The sequence below is a fragment of the Gadus chalcogrammus genome, chromosome 4 (genome assembly GCF_026213295.1).
Source record: "Gadus chalcogrammus isolate NIFS_2021 chromosome 4, NIFS_Gcha_1.0, whole genome shotgun sequence".
Lineage (NCBI taxonomy): Eukaryota > Metazoa > Chordata > Actinopteri > Gadiformes > Gadidae > Gadus > Gadus chalcogrammus.
In genome coordinates, this window is record NC_079415.1 from 18,097,910 (window position 1) to 18,112,530 (window position 14,621).

Genomic DNA, 14,621 nt, shown 5'->3' on the forward strand with positions numbered 1-14,621 from the left:
ACACATGAACACAAACATGAACTTGCACCTGAACACACAAATGATCACACAAAAATGAACACTCACATGAACACATGAACACACAAACATGAATACCCACATATTAATCACACACATGAACACATACACATGAACACACACATGAAAACACACACATGAACACACACATGAACACACACACACACACACACATACATGAACACACACCCATGACCACACGCACATGAACACACACACACACACACACATACACACACACATGAACAGGGGGTCTTACACTCATGAGCCCCCCCACCAGGTCGTTGGTGTGTGGGTCGTCCTCCTTGGAGCCCAGCTGGGGCGAGTAGAGCTCTGTGGTCCTGAGGATCTCCAGGACACGGTCCAGGGCCTCGGCCACCACCACGGGGCTGCTCTCCTGGGCTGCGTTGATGATGTTGATCACCTTGACCCGCCGGGCACAAAGTCAGGGTGTGTGTGTCTGTGTGTGTGTGTTTGTGTCTTCCACTGTATCAGATAATTGTACCCAACTCTGAAATATGTATTATTGAATGCATGAAGGAATGCATTTAGATGTTCCTCCATGCATCCATCCTGATGGTTTGTTCTGGTGCATTCTTGATACTCAGATAGAGAATGAAGGCTTCGGCATGCATGATATAGTGAGTGACTCCGTGTTTGGATAGTTTCCTAAGATCTCAGCCTTACTTTCAAAAACGCTTTGCCATAAAAGCATCTGCTTCATGACTCGATGTAAAATGTGAAGTTATATCACAGCAAGGCACTCATGTCATAGATCTGACCCCCACTGTGTGGCCTCATGGAAATCGCTGGGTGTATGCTGAAGACATTAGCGTCTAATACTGGACCTAAGGGACACACAATGTTCAGTAGCATGTTCCACTGAGCCCAACACACGTAATGCTTTCCTCTGGCGTTTGAGCACAGACCCACTCACACAAGAAGGTTCACTGGGGAAACCACTTATTTACAGACATTAATTTGGTGCAAACTTGTCCCCAATTAAGTGGTATGATAACTGATTAAAACTTCATGCATCTCCCTATTTAGTCTCTGGAAAAAGTTTAAACAATTTCATTATTTGTATTCCATAGTATAAATGTTTGTGTGAGTGCATCCTTCCAAATTGTTCTAAACAAAAGCAATGGTTGCAGGGTTGATGAAAAAGCTTGTGTGAGTGGTGACTACAGGAGGGTGTTACCTTGGTGATAGGAGCCTCGATGGTCATGGAGTGGATCCTTGCGACGGAGGAGTACCTCCGGTTGTGTAAGGTGGGGGCTGTGGGGGATAGAGTGATGACACCTTTCATTCCCCTCGATGTCTGCCAGTTCTACTAGTGAACTTATTGTTGCTTGTTGTTACAGGTCGATTCTGAATGCATGGTTAATAATGTTTCATGTACAAGAAATACGACAAAACACACAAGAAAGAACAATTGTAAAGAAACAAGCAAAAACACAGCAACATACTCTGACCATGTAATCTGTTCCAGAGAGAGAAAGAGAGAGAGAGGGGCAGAGAGAGAGAGAGAGAGAGAGAGAGAGAGAGAGAGAGAGAGAGAGAGAGAGAGAGAGAGGAGGAGAGAGAGAGAGAGAGAGAGAGAGAGAGAGAGGAAAGAGAGAGGAGAGGAGAGGGAGGAGAGGGAGAGAGAGGGGAGAGAGAGAGAGAGAGAGAGAGGGAGAGAGAGGGAGGAGAGAGAGGAGGAGAGGGGAGGAGAGAGGGGGAGAGAGGGAGAGAGAGGGAGAGAGAGAGAGGATGAGGCAAGAGAGAGTGAGGGGGAGAGAGAGAGGGAGGGAGGAGAGAGAGGAGGGAGAGAGGAGGAGAGAGAGGAGGAGAAGGAGAGAGAGAGAGAGGAGGGAGAGGGGAGGAGAGAGAGGAGGGAGAGGGGAGGAGAGAGAGAGAGGGAGAGGGATAGAGAGAGAGAAGAGAGAGGAGAGAGAGAGAGAGAAGAGAAAGGGAGAGAGAGAGAGAGAGAGGAGAGAGAGAGAGAGAGAGAGAGAGAGAGAGAAGAGAGAAGAGAGAGGGAGTGAGCAAGAGAGAGAGAGAGAGAGAGAGAGAGAGAGAGGAGAGAGAGGGAGAGAGAGAGAGAGGCAGAGAGCGAGAGAGAAGGGAGAGAGAGAGAGAGAGAAGGGAGAGAGGGAGAGAGAGAGAGAGAGAGAGTGAAAGAGAAAGTGAGAGGGAGAGCATGAATGTGGTACAGATCTGAGATCTGTACATGTGTTTGCATATCAAAGGGGGGTTTCTCCTCCCCTCAGTGGGACCAGGCTGGATGGCTGTGAACATGCTCTGCCTTTCATACAAACAGATGACTTTTGGAATCCAGATGTAATCCAAATTCAAATCAGCTGCAAAACTCTGATACACCTCTGGTGTGAGCAGCGCTTCAGCCTCTGAATAGAGACTGACTCTGAGGTGTGAGAGCGGAACAGATTGGGGCTCTGATGTGAATAAAGTTATAAATGGAAAGGTCTTTTTACCGTCGCTGCCCCGGGAGCTCAGTGACCGGCTGTCCACCGAGTCTTTCCTCCTGTCCCGGTGACGCTGACACTGGCACTCTGCCGCGGAGACAACCAGGGACATCGCCGTGAACCTCATGGACAACATACTGTCATCGAGGCACCATATATACACAGTACGGATATATAATCCACTCATACAGTCATAGCCAACAGCCATGCAGTCAACTATCATGTTGTACTGCCTGAATGGAACTATCGAACCAAATTACAATCAAAATGACAATAATCATACTAATAATGAACCACTCATTTTCATTTACATTTAGGGGATTTTGATGCCGCTTTTATCCAAAGCGTCTTACAACCATTCATTCACACATTCACACACCGACGGGGGCGTCAGGCATGCAGGGCGACAGCCAGCTCGTCAGGAGCAGCCCGGGTGAGGCGTCCGCTGAGCTCAGGGACACCTCGACACTCAGCGAGGAGGAGCGGGGATCAAACTAGCAACCTTCCGGTTACTAGTAAACCCGCTCTACCTCCTGTGCTACTGCCGCCTCATTTTGACATGCAGACGTCCTTTTCTTGCCCAAAGACATTGTGATGAAGATGAGGATGACCTATCTGAAGAGGGCCTTCACAGCCCCGCTCGTCCCGCTGAGACTTGCAGGCCTGACGCAGGGAGCAGAGGGAGAGAGGAGAGAGGGGCATCAATTGGGGCCCTGCTTCTCCCCAAGGAGTAGGATGGTGGGGTAGTGAGGATGGGAGGATTCAACAACACCACACACAACTTGTATTTACAGGTGTAAGCATACACGTGTGTGTGGTGAGTGAGTGAGTTTGTGAGAGAGTGTGTTAGTGAGTGATAATGTAAACATTTATAATAACAAAATAGAATGTAATATCAATAACAATTCAATTCACATCAAATAATATCTCAATATAGGCAGCATAGTAAACTCATGTTAAGTGCATAGAAATGGGGTTGTGGGGGAGAAGAATTCAACCAATCACTCAATAGCGCACAGTGACCGCGGCTTTATTTGGTGTAACAGAATGATGCACAGTACGATATCATCCACCCAATGGGTATCCATTACACAGAGGTCTTACTGAGTAAACATCCATCCAAACAGAGCAGAGGGACACGAATCAGAATTTCCAGCACACAGTTCAGTTAATTCTCCACGATTAGTCTTGTTTCCAAAATACACGTGGGTTGGCTCTTTTCGCGCTGGGTTTGTTTTCTATGAAGTGTGTGCGGTCTCCCGTGTGGTCGGACCATCGCATAAATAGGATTAGCTCAACTTAAACAGGCCTCATGACACACGGATGCTAGCTTTAGCCCAGCCAATGCTAATGGACTTTTTCGGGCTGTGACGCACAAACGTGTTTAAAAATGAACTGGAGTTCATTCCTTTCGGTAAACCCAGGAATTATGGGAGATTATGGTGTCATTAAACAAAATAACAATGGCCCCGAAAGCTGTTGAAGGTTTCTGGTTTATATTCAAACAAACTCACGCAGAGTGTAAACCATGGTCTGCATTTAGGGTTCTGGATGGAAACAGTGGAGAATAGAAGGAGGCTATGCTAACACACTCTGGATAAATAGACGGTTGTGTCCTGAAGACGTCTCTCACTTCTCTGACCGCCTTAAAGATAAGAACACTCCACTTGGGGTTGGACATGTTCCATTAAAGTCCACTGCTTGAGCCAGCTCCTATTTATTAAGAGAAACCCCAACCATCGATGTGTTTGATCCACCTCAGTCTACACACCTTGGTACCCTTGGTTGGGCGTGCAGACTTACAGCACTGGTTCCATGTTAGTGGGGACTATCCAAATGGAGAACCATTCAAACAATACTCAGATATTAACTAACCTGCTTGTTGTTGTCACCATAGGCCTTCTTGATAGCCACAAAATGTCTTATCTTCCTGTAATCAAACAATACAATACATTTTCAGTGACTACAAAGTAACGTGTTAGAGAATCCAAGTTACTTTTTTGACGACAGGTTGTGGTGGTCCGATAGAGTCTATCTATTAAAGATAGACCTACAGTGGCCTACCACCCCTTCTCGACAATATGAAATTGCAAGTAATAAGAAAGAGGTTTTCATTTTTGGCAACGCAGTTACCGAAGTTACTTTTAAAGTGTAATTCCGGCGTAAATTGAACCCAGGGTCATTGTTTTGGCATGAAAATCCATCAAATAAGCCCTCCAGATGCCTTTTTCATTAAAAACCGAGCATTAGTGTTATTGGCTTAGGGGAATTGAGTTTCGCTTCCAAATCTGAATGTTTGAACCACTAATAATGTTAAAAAATAGCACCAAACCTCTGCAGTAGCATGACGAGGGTCCCTACACATAAAACGAAGCAAAAAAAACGTTGTTTGCAAACCCAGAGTTTATTTAAAAAGACAGTTTAACAAGCATTACCGGTAGGTCCGTGTTTACAGGAAGTCCACACAAGTCGATTGCCGAATGCGCCGGAGGTCAGTTCAAGGAGGAAAGTTTTGGAATTTATAATTTATATAATTTATATTTCTAAATAATATATAGCAAGTGTTGACACGTAAATTAAAGGACTTGCATATGTTACAGTTACAAAATATTTGTTCGCTACAATCAAGCATGGCACGTTGTTGACATAAGACGCACTGCACACGTGATTAACGCATAGATTGAAGGACAGCTCAAGCACCGGAGAAGATGACCCATCTACAGTTTGAAGTCAAGACGGAGATATGGTTCGTGTTTGTGTTTTCCCCGGCTGTGGGAAACAAATGAAAAGTTACACCCCAGAAACTTTCCATAACATAATATTGGTACAATAACATACAACAAGCAATAAAACAAACGTCGCAAGAAGAAGTCCAATGCATTGGCTAAAGCCAGGAGTTTTTATTGCCATTGTAGTGCAGCGTTGCCCCCCAATACTACTAAAGCAATTGGTGAACCAAAAGGTAATCTATCGATTGAAGCTCCTCAAGGTGTCAAAAAAAGGGGGCTGAATGGTTCTGAGAGTTGAATGAAGTAGCCTACATGTTGACCCAATTGGTAACAGCAGAGCAAGATCCGTTTATGTTGCTAAAAGACAAATGCTGCATACTAAGCTTTCAGCATTTTACAGTTCCGATTTTCCATCATCAGATACAAGATTGTTTGTTGTATGTTATTTACCGTTAATACACAAATATATGACCACATATGACCACAATTGTTAAATGTTCGGATGACTCTTTATTCTACAAGGTTTACACAGAAAATGATTGACGCGGTCCGAAAATTACCACCACAACTCTGTGCCCACCTGGACAACTCACAAGATCATCTTTCACTTTCTCGAATGAAGTTAGGGCTTCTAGGACTTATAACTTTGTTTCCTGACGCATCCTCCCCCACACCAATTGTGAACAATCATATATAACACGACAAATAAGCAAACCACTTTATCTCAGGTCTATCCGTAGCCGTTTGCTGCACTCGTAGAATAGGATTCTTCTTCAATGACACTTTTTTTGGGTTCTTTGGGTCAGCAGCTCTTTTAGGAATGATGAAGTGGTCCTTATCGAAATGAGCACTGCTGACACGGTGATCCTTCTGCATCAGCATCTCGATTGGCGTCTCAATGTCCATATTCAAAACAATAAGCCACTGGTCTACCAGAGATCGGTCATTGTATTTTTAACAATATTAGTGGTTAAAAAATGCAGATTTGGAAGCGAAACTCAATGCCCCAAGCCAATAACATGGACGCCAAACATTGCGCCATGCAAACTCTAATGCTCGATTTTCAATGAAAAAGTTATCTGGAGGGCTTATTTGATGGGTTTTTATGCCAAAACAAAGATCCTGGGTTCAATTTTCAACGGAAATACACTTTAAAGGTCCCATGGCATGAAAATGTCACTTTTGGAGGTTTTCTAACATTAATATGAGTTCCCCTAGCCTGCCTATGGTCCCCCAGTAGCTAGAAATAGCGTTAGGTGTAAAACAAACAATAGGTTTCCTGCTCTGCCTTTGAAAAATCAAAGCTCAGACGCGCAGATTTGGAATTTTCCCCGTATGTCGTCATACAGAGATTTGTTACCTCCCCTTTCTCTGCTTTGCCCGCCCAGAGAATTTGGCCCGCCAATGAGACAATGAGCTATGACTTTTTAAGCGGCACATATGTGTTCCGTTCTGCTGTTAGTGTTATGGCGCATAACACGCAACATAAGGTAAGGTTTGCGTAAAGCTCCCATTTGGTGAAAAGACTAGACTGCGTCGGGTTCTCTGACGTCTCTGGTACTTCCACAACGAGACTTGTAGTGGGGGTTATATTGGCCATGGTTGAGAAGGAATTGGGGGGAAAGGAACTTTGGCTTTGACTAGCTGAGGCCAAGATTGAACCGCGACATGCAGGAGAAAGGGATTGTTGCCCGGGATTGTCTCACACCTGAGCCCCGTTGCCGGGCGGCAGCGGGGCACCGGCAGCGGGGCTCCGGTAGAAGACAATCCCGAGCAACAATCGCAAGCAACAATCCCTTTCTCCTCCATATCACTGTTCAATCTGGACTTCAGCTAGTCAAAGCCAAAAGTTCCTTTACCCCAATTCCTTCCCAAACATGGCCGAGCTAACCCCCACTACGAGTCTCGTTGTGGAAGTAACGGGAGTCCGCAAATGGCAACAATCCCTTTCCCCTGCTCCATGTCGCCGTTCAGTCTGTGCTTTAGATTGTCGTGGAAGTGGAAGAACCAGAGACGTCGGAGAAGCCAACGCAGTCTTTTGAGATTCATAGTATCATCCGGAGGCGCACACAGCTTTTTTACAGGAAGGCCAAAAGCTGTGTGCGCCTCCGGATTATGAATCTGAGCCATTGCGATACATCCACTGTAAACACTAAACATGTGTGGCCGCAAGAAGGGCCACACATCCACCCTCCACCTTGAACCGCCTCTAAAAAACGTGGAAAGCTCATTGTGGGACTGGCTCATAGTGGCTGTAATGGCAGATACTGTATTAAGGGCCCACTAACACCTGTATATAAGCATCTATAAAGTAGCATGCCATGGGACCTTTGATGGCAGTAATCTTGTATAGTAACAAGTTACTTAATAAGGTTAGTTATCATGTAATGTAACAAGTTACTTTTAATGGCAGTAATCCTGTAATTTAACCAGTTACTTTTAAAGGTAACCACCAACACTGGTAACGGACCAATAGGAAGGCAGCCTCACCCTCCTTGGCCGGTGACCGGTGTGATCTTCACATGTTGCTTCATACTGTCTCCGGTCTTCCTCTGTGCGTAGTAGACGCCCTGCCATTCCTCCAAAGACAAAACACCAACAAACAATCAAACCACTGCAAACCTTCCTGCCACCTGGAGACACCGTGATCCCAACGTTTGAACGAGCTGATAGGAGAAGCAGAAGCCCCAGACCTTCCCTTTGTTGATGCAGTTGTTGATGGTGTCCAAGAGTTCCGCCCGGTTCTTGTCGCTCTTGGGCAGCTCTTTCCCCACCAGCTCCCCCTGCTGGTAGCCCATCAGGCGCTCCAACGCCGGGTTCACATACTGAGGGAGATAAGACCAGTATGAAGGCTGTTTAGGTCGGGAAGGGGGAGAGTCGCTATGCTACTTGGAGGCAAGGATTACTGGAGGAGTAGTAGCTTTTCTAGTAACATATAGCCTGTTAAACCTTTTCAGACTTGAACTGTGATGAAGGGACACCAAACCCAAAACAAGTCTAAATATGGACTCATAGTGTTCCCCCCTTTCTATGGGAAAAACTCAAGTTGGGATTGGTCATTTAAGGTTACCATGTTAACGTCAATCAAACATTCTTGCTGAACCCCAACCCGCAATCTGATTGTAGCGAGCAGAGACAGCGATGGCCCAAACAGGAATGTAGCTCCGCCCCTTAATTAAAACATGTCTACCAGACGTGTGACAGAGGAATGCATTCAGATAGTCGACAGACACTGGTTCAAACGTTGGGTTTCAGGCTGAACTAATCATAAACACCTATTGTAATTCGATCCCAGTACTCCCAAGTGTTTTGTGTTTGCGCTGGGGCGATAGGGCGCTCCTAACCTGTATGATGTGGTCCTCGCTGCTGATCTCCACCGCCTCGCCACACTGCTCAAGCGCTGTGAACGCCGAGTTACAGGCCCTGCCGACGACCACATGGAAAAGCTTTTTTTTTAATGCATTTTTATGCTTTATGATAGAGTGAGATAGACAGGAATGTATGGGAGAGAGAGGGGAGGACATGCAACAAAGGACCACGGGCAGGAATCAAACCGGTTTTGCTGCAGTAAGGACTGGGCCTAATTGGTCGGCGCTCTACCCAGTGAGCCACCGGGGGCACCCCCTAAACCTTTGTTGATCCCTCCCTCGAGGTGCTGACCCCAGCGGGCACGGTCCGCGGTCGCGCTGCGTACCTGAGTTTGAAGTGGCAGCGCACCTCGCCGTGCTGCATCTGGAGCAGCTCATTGTAGCACCTTGCCACGCTGCTGCTCTCCACGAAGCGCTAGGAGGACAACACACCGCGGCCACACGGCTTGAAAATAGCTTCGGTAAAACATTCTCTCATTACACACAGACATATAACGTACAGATGTTCGTATAGGGCAAGCTAGGAAAGCTAATAACGAAGCTAAAAAGCTAATAACAAAGCTAAGAAGATAATACAAAAGCTAATCAGCCTCTGGGTGTGTCAAAAGAAAGTTTGGTCCAGCAGTGTGCAGAGGTTGGCGGTTGCAATGCGATTGATGGTCAAGAGGACTATCGTTTCATTTAGTGGACATACTCTGCTGAACCCTGCACAGAGGAGCGGTAAGACAGAGGGTTCCTCCTGGTCTGGGGGACTAAACAACACAAAACAAACACACAGGTTAGACAACACATCAGCATCATGTGGATATGGATATGTGTATCTATAGTCATGAGTAACACACTGACTTAATATCATTGCCCAAACATATGGGCATAGAGCATAGAGCCTCTTCAAGTATTCATGAATCACAACACAGTCACAACCTGGTTGAAAAGGTATTATTCTATAGTGTATTCTATAGTGTTATTAAGTAGTTAAAGCACACCTACTTCTGGGGCACCACAGCTACTATGACCGTGTTTTCTGAAGGCTTAGTGGCACGGATTAACCTGAAGGACAGAACAGGGAAAGATCCGTAAGTACAGGTGGAAACTTAAGGTTTCCATCGTTTTATTTTTTTTGCATTGGGGAAAAACGGATGAACCGAAATGATGAGCAGTTACAATTGTTTTGCATTCTTTTGGGTTGTGGATAAATTAATTATTCCTATTTTAGAGATTTCTCAACCTCTCAAGAACGCCCATCATTAAACGACAGGCCTGAAGAGCGTTTACAGAAAAAATGGAGAGATGGGGGGAGAGGATGTTGAATGGGTGAGAGGATGAACATGAAGATTGCCACACAGCATCGCTGAGGGAGGAGATCGAGGCGAGAGGGGAGGAGAGCTGAGGGAGGAGTGAGGCAGATGGAGAAGCATCACATGAGTGAACCTTGGAAGAGGAGAGATTATCTTTCGCTGGGCTTTAGGGAAAACTAAACGCTGTATTTTTAGCACATTGGGAAATTTCTTAAATTAAATGGTCAAATATATACTGTTGTGCTAACATTTCATTGACTAAAAATCCGCTGGAACACGTCCATCTCGAAGAGATCGCAGGTCGACTGAATCGATTTCCTTCACATACATTCCCGTAACGTCATAGTGCATTAGCCTGTTGATGCTCAGCGTCCATCAACTTCAGTAGGGCTGCATAGAACAGCTTTTTTTAGTGCGTTGAAGGTTGACGGTCATTGGATAATGTTCAAGTTTAATATTGTTTTGTTAATTGGCCATCACTTTGATTCAGGGATCCTGAGGTCTGAAGTCCTGTATTCAGATCTAGACTTGCAGGGTGACAGGGGAAAGCTGTGTGATTTCTTGGTGTTCCTTAAAGACATGAAGTTGGTCAGTGCAATGCCTCAACTTTAAAAACTGTTCTCATTAGTGGCAACATTTGGAGCTACATCTGCAGGTTTAGAAAGGAGCTTCTCCTGTTTAAAGAGGCTTAAGTCCTACACCCGTAACACAATGGGCCAAGGCCGTTTAAGCAGCCTACCTCTGCTGGCCATTGAGAGGACAATGGTAAAGTCACTGGAAAATACAGTTGGTATGGCAGGGTCACAGAGCATTTCCTTGAAAAGGAACGGAGAGCAGAATTTACATATAAATAAATTGACAATTTATATGATGTAGGCCGAAAATGAGCTTCCCCTCTTTGAAAGACCAGCAGCCGCCACTGGTCTGAAGGCCTAGCACTCGGGTGTATTTAACATTTGTGATATAGTAACCTGTCATTACGTTCAATCAATCCCTCTGTAAAAACAAAGGTAGAAATTTGAAGTAATTTATAAGGCTTTAGTTAATGACAGCGGTGGCCAAAGAACACACATTCTTTACTCAAGTAAAGGATTACCAAAATCATTTAGGCACAGGACACAACAAATTGGCCAAGCATGGTCCCTAGTGCGTCAAACCGTTAGATAAGGTCGTGGACCATGTGTTGCTGCTCTGATTTGCTCTGTCGTTTGCGGGTCCAGTCTCACTCACTTCGCTACTAGTTCTCTCCTAGACGCCATTCCTCTGTGAAGGCTCCCTCTCATCTCCATCTTTTAAGTCATTTTCCTGTTAAGTCATTTAATGTCTGTTGTGTGTGAAATGCACTGAAGGATACCCCAAGGGACCGTCTTTTGTTTGCTTTATCGTCCGATTCAATCAGGGTGAAATCCGTCTTAATGTTAAAAAAGGCGCGCTATGATACAAAATAAAAGAGATGTTAGTACTTCCCCTCACATATAATGGTGTTTTACCAACAAGTAAACATAGTATATGAGTTCCAGAAAACATGTTTTTGAAGCTGTTTGCTGAAAATAGCTTTTAGGAAAAGAAATCTAGCCTACCGCTATCCCCCTGTTTCAGTCCCTTCAGAATGCGCTGTTTCTGGTGTCTGTAACTTTAATGCAAATGAGCTGCTGCATATTGACCAATGTCAGAGTGAACCACAGCATGGAGGAGAAGCATGAGGAGAAGTGATTTTTTCCGTTTGCGGATTCCCGGAGCTCTATATCTATATACTATTTTATAATATAATAAGTATATAATACTATTATATAATATATAGGTATTTATATAATATCATATCTAATATCACGGCCAAAAGCTATGTGCGCCTCTGATGATATTATGAATGATAAAGACTGCGTCTGACGTCTCTGGTACTTCCACAACAAGTAAAGACTCGTAGTGGGGGTTATCTCGGCCATGGTTAAGAAGGCCTTTGGCTTTGACTCTCTGAAGTCCATATTGAACCGCGACATGGAGGTGAAAGGGATTGTACTCCCGGAGCTGAGCTGCCGGACTGCCGCCGAAGCTCCCCCGCCGGAGCTGCCGGACTGCTGCCAGAGCTTCGGCAGCAGTTCGGCAGCTCCGGCGGGGGGAGCTCGGTCGCAGTCCGGCAGCTCCGGCGGAGAAAGGGATTGTACCCCCAGAGCTGAGCTGCCGGGCTGCCAACAAGCTTCCCCTGCCGGAGCTGCCGGACTGCCGCCGAAGCTCCCCCGCCGGAGCTCCCCCGCCGGAGCTGCCGGACTGCCGCCGAAGCCAGACTAACAGTGGCAGTCTGGCAGCTCCGCCGGACTCCCTGCCAGGCAGTCACATGGCAAATTAGATATCTATTTTTGTATGGAATATCGATCCCAGCACGCTGGTCCACAAAATCTTAGCTATGCTCTGATTGGAGGGGGGTGGGAACGTGGGAGGTAATATTCTAATGTGCCCCCTTCCTACATAGGAGGGGGCGCCAAAACTCACTCGCTCATTTGGTACTGTAGGCGGGGTACTTTAAGAAATGCACATCTCACTCAAAAAATCATGTACAGACTTTTTTCAAAGTTTGTAGGTGTGTGGGAGCACCAGAGACCCAAATCCCAGGAAAACGGGTTGTTTTCATAATATATCCCCTTTTATACTACATTAGCAAGCCTGTTTTGAAAATGAAAGTAGTAGAAAGTACAGACTTTTTTGTTAAAATGTAGAGAGTAAAAGTAAAATGTTGTCGAAAGTTGTATAACTACTCAAGTAAAGTACAGATATCTGAATACTCTGAACAAGGTTTTTGTACTTCGTTGCTTCCCACCCATGATTAATGATTAACTAATCATTAATAAAACATTAATCTTGTAACCCATTCGGTAAAGAGGAACTTATCATTGACCAAAAATGTAAATTTGTACATGCTGAGTATTTACTAAAGGACCCCTTTCTTTTTACCACTAAGCGTGGTGTTGATTAGCCATTACAAGCCAGGTCAAAATCGATCCTCTTGGGACATCGCAAGTGGGAGTATGCTACCAGACTTATGATTGACAGATCAGCCTACTAGTTACAGTCCACTAGGCTAGGCTCAACACATCAGTCATCTACCAATGTATATTAATGTTTGTTAATGAGTTGTTAATCATTAACTAAAGACTTATAAATGACATGACAATGCCAAAGTGTTACCCCATCAATTAAATAGTATTATTCTATATAATTAGAGTAGACAATACCTGAGATGTTACTTTCCCAGCATTTAATAGCAGTTATCAACGTATCAATAAACACTTATTACACCAGATATTTATTCTGAACATGACTGTTCCTCTATGCATTGGCCAGCTGTTCCTGTAAACGCGGAAACAGCTGGCCAAGGAAGAACCCAAACTACGTAGAAAGGAAATGACAACTCCTTAAGGGCAACCCAGAGCCAGCAGTATTTAAATCTGGCTCTGAGCTTCTCCTGCTGAGAGACTGAGGCCCTGTCCACACGGAGCAGATTTTTCGGTGAAACTGCATAAGTCTTGTGCATTTGGGCAGACCATCCAGACGGATCCGGCGGATCCTGTGCCCGAAAATGCACTTTTCTGAAACCAGGTCCCGGGGTGGATTCAAATAAAAACAGACTTATGCGGTTTCGGGTTTGGATTTGTGTGAACGCCTGAAACGCAATTGATGACGTCATTGCCCTTCCCACCACCTGGGCGACGTTAGAGTTGCGTTGTGTTTGTAGCTTTAAATACAGCCCCATGGTAAATTTAATTACTAACTGTGCATTAAAAAGTATTTCTGCTCAATCTAAAAGGTTTAACAACTGCTATTTCCTCCTCAACTGAATTTTTGTATACAGCGCGCAGGCTGGATAGCCACAGGCTTGATGCGCTCCCATTATTTGTGGAGAACCAGTGCCTTAAATATGTACTACAGCGTTTCGTCAAATCGATGCGTTTTTCGCAATGAGTCTGTATTTACAGAGATATTCCTGAAACGCATCAAAGAAAAACGGAGGGTAAAAGATTGTTTTCGCCCTTGTTACTTATTCATCTCGGACTGATTCTAAACAGCGCACAGGCTTTATGCGCATGCTCGCCTCATTCTCTTCTTTTTTTTGCTGGAGTTCTGTATCAGAAGCAGCGCCCCTAATGGGCCTGTAATGTGTAATGTGTACTACAGCGTTTCTACAGTTCGATGCAGTTTTGCAATGAATCCGTCTTTACGGAGATATTCCTGAACCGCATCAAAGGGAAACGGCTCGTTTTCGCCCTTATGGGCGGGGTCTGAGACTTAACTACAAATACTAAAAGTAATTGCATTGCATGAGAGTCTGAGGTGGCAGGAGGGGTGAGTGCAGAGGGCTTGGTTTGGGACTCAACACTTGTTAGATCCTCCAAGAACAGTTCCTTTACTTTACCACACAGTACCGTGAGGCAGAGCAGCCCAATCTTTGAGTTAAAGTCTTTGCTAAATAAATAGATAAAGGTTGAATAAGTCTACCATCGTGTCCAGTCTGAGAAGTGTTTCTCTCATTGGCCAACAGGTGGTGCTAACGGACAGCCACCAAAGCACCTTGGCAGAAAAAAAAAGATTGGTCGGTAATGAAAACTGCGACAGTAGAAACAGTACTGGAGTCAGATGAGAGTTGGTCCTCAGCTCTCACCGTGAAGGAGGAAGGAGGAGAGGTAAAGGAAGGAGGTAAAGAGGGAAGGACTTACTGGCAGACCACCTCCGCCTGGAAGTAGCGCGTGG

The 14,621-nt window shown here is 45.1% G+C and overlaps 1 protein-coding gene across 1 annotated transcript in view; it reads right to left on the reverse strand.

Annotated features, from left to right (window-relative positions):
* Nucleotides 1-14,621, reverse strand: part of pde8b (phosphodiesterase 8B) — a 32,583-nt gene that overhangs the window by 9,170 nt on the left and 8,792 nt on the right. Inside the window, 12 exon segments of the mRNA XM_056587874.1 lie at nt 278-442; nt 1,220-1,296; nt 2,496-2,573; nt 3,098-3,149; nt 4,362-4,416; nt 7,706-7,794; nt 7,909-8,040; nt 8,560-8,638; nt 8,910-8,998; nt 9,278-9,335; nt 9,574-9,633; nt 14,588-14,620. Of these exon segments, the coding sequence (XP_056443849.1) occupies nt 278-442; nt 1,220-1,296; nt 2,496-2,573; nt 3,098-3,149; nt 4,362-4,416; nt 7,706-7,794; nt 7,909-8,040; nt 8,560-8,638; nt 8,910-8,998; nt 9,278-9,335; nt 9,574-9,633; nt 14,588-14,620 (967 nt within the window).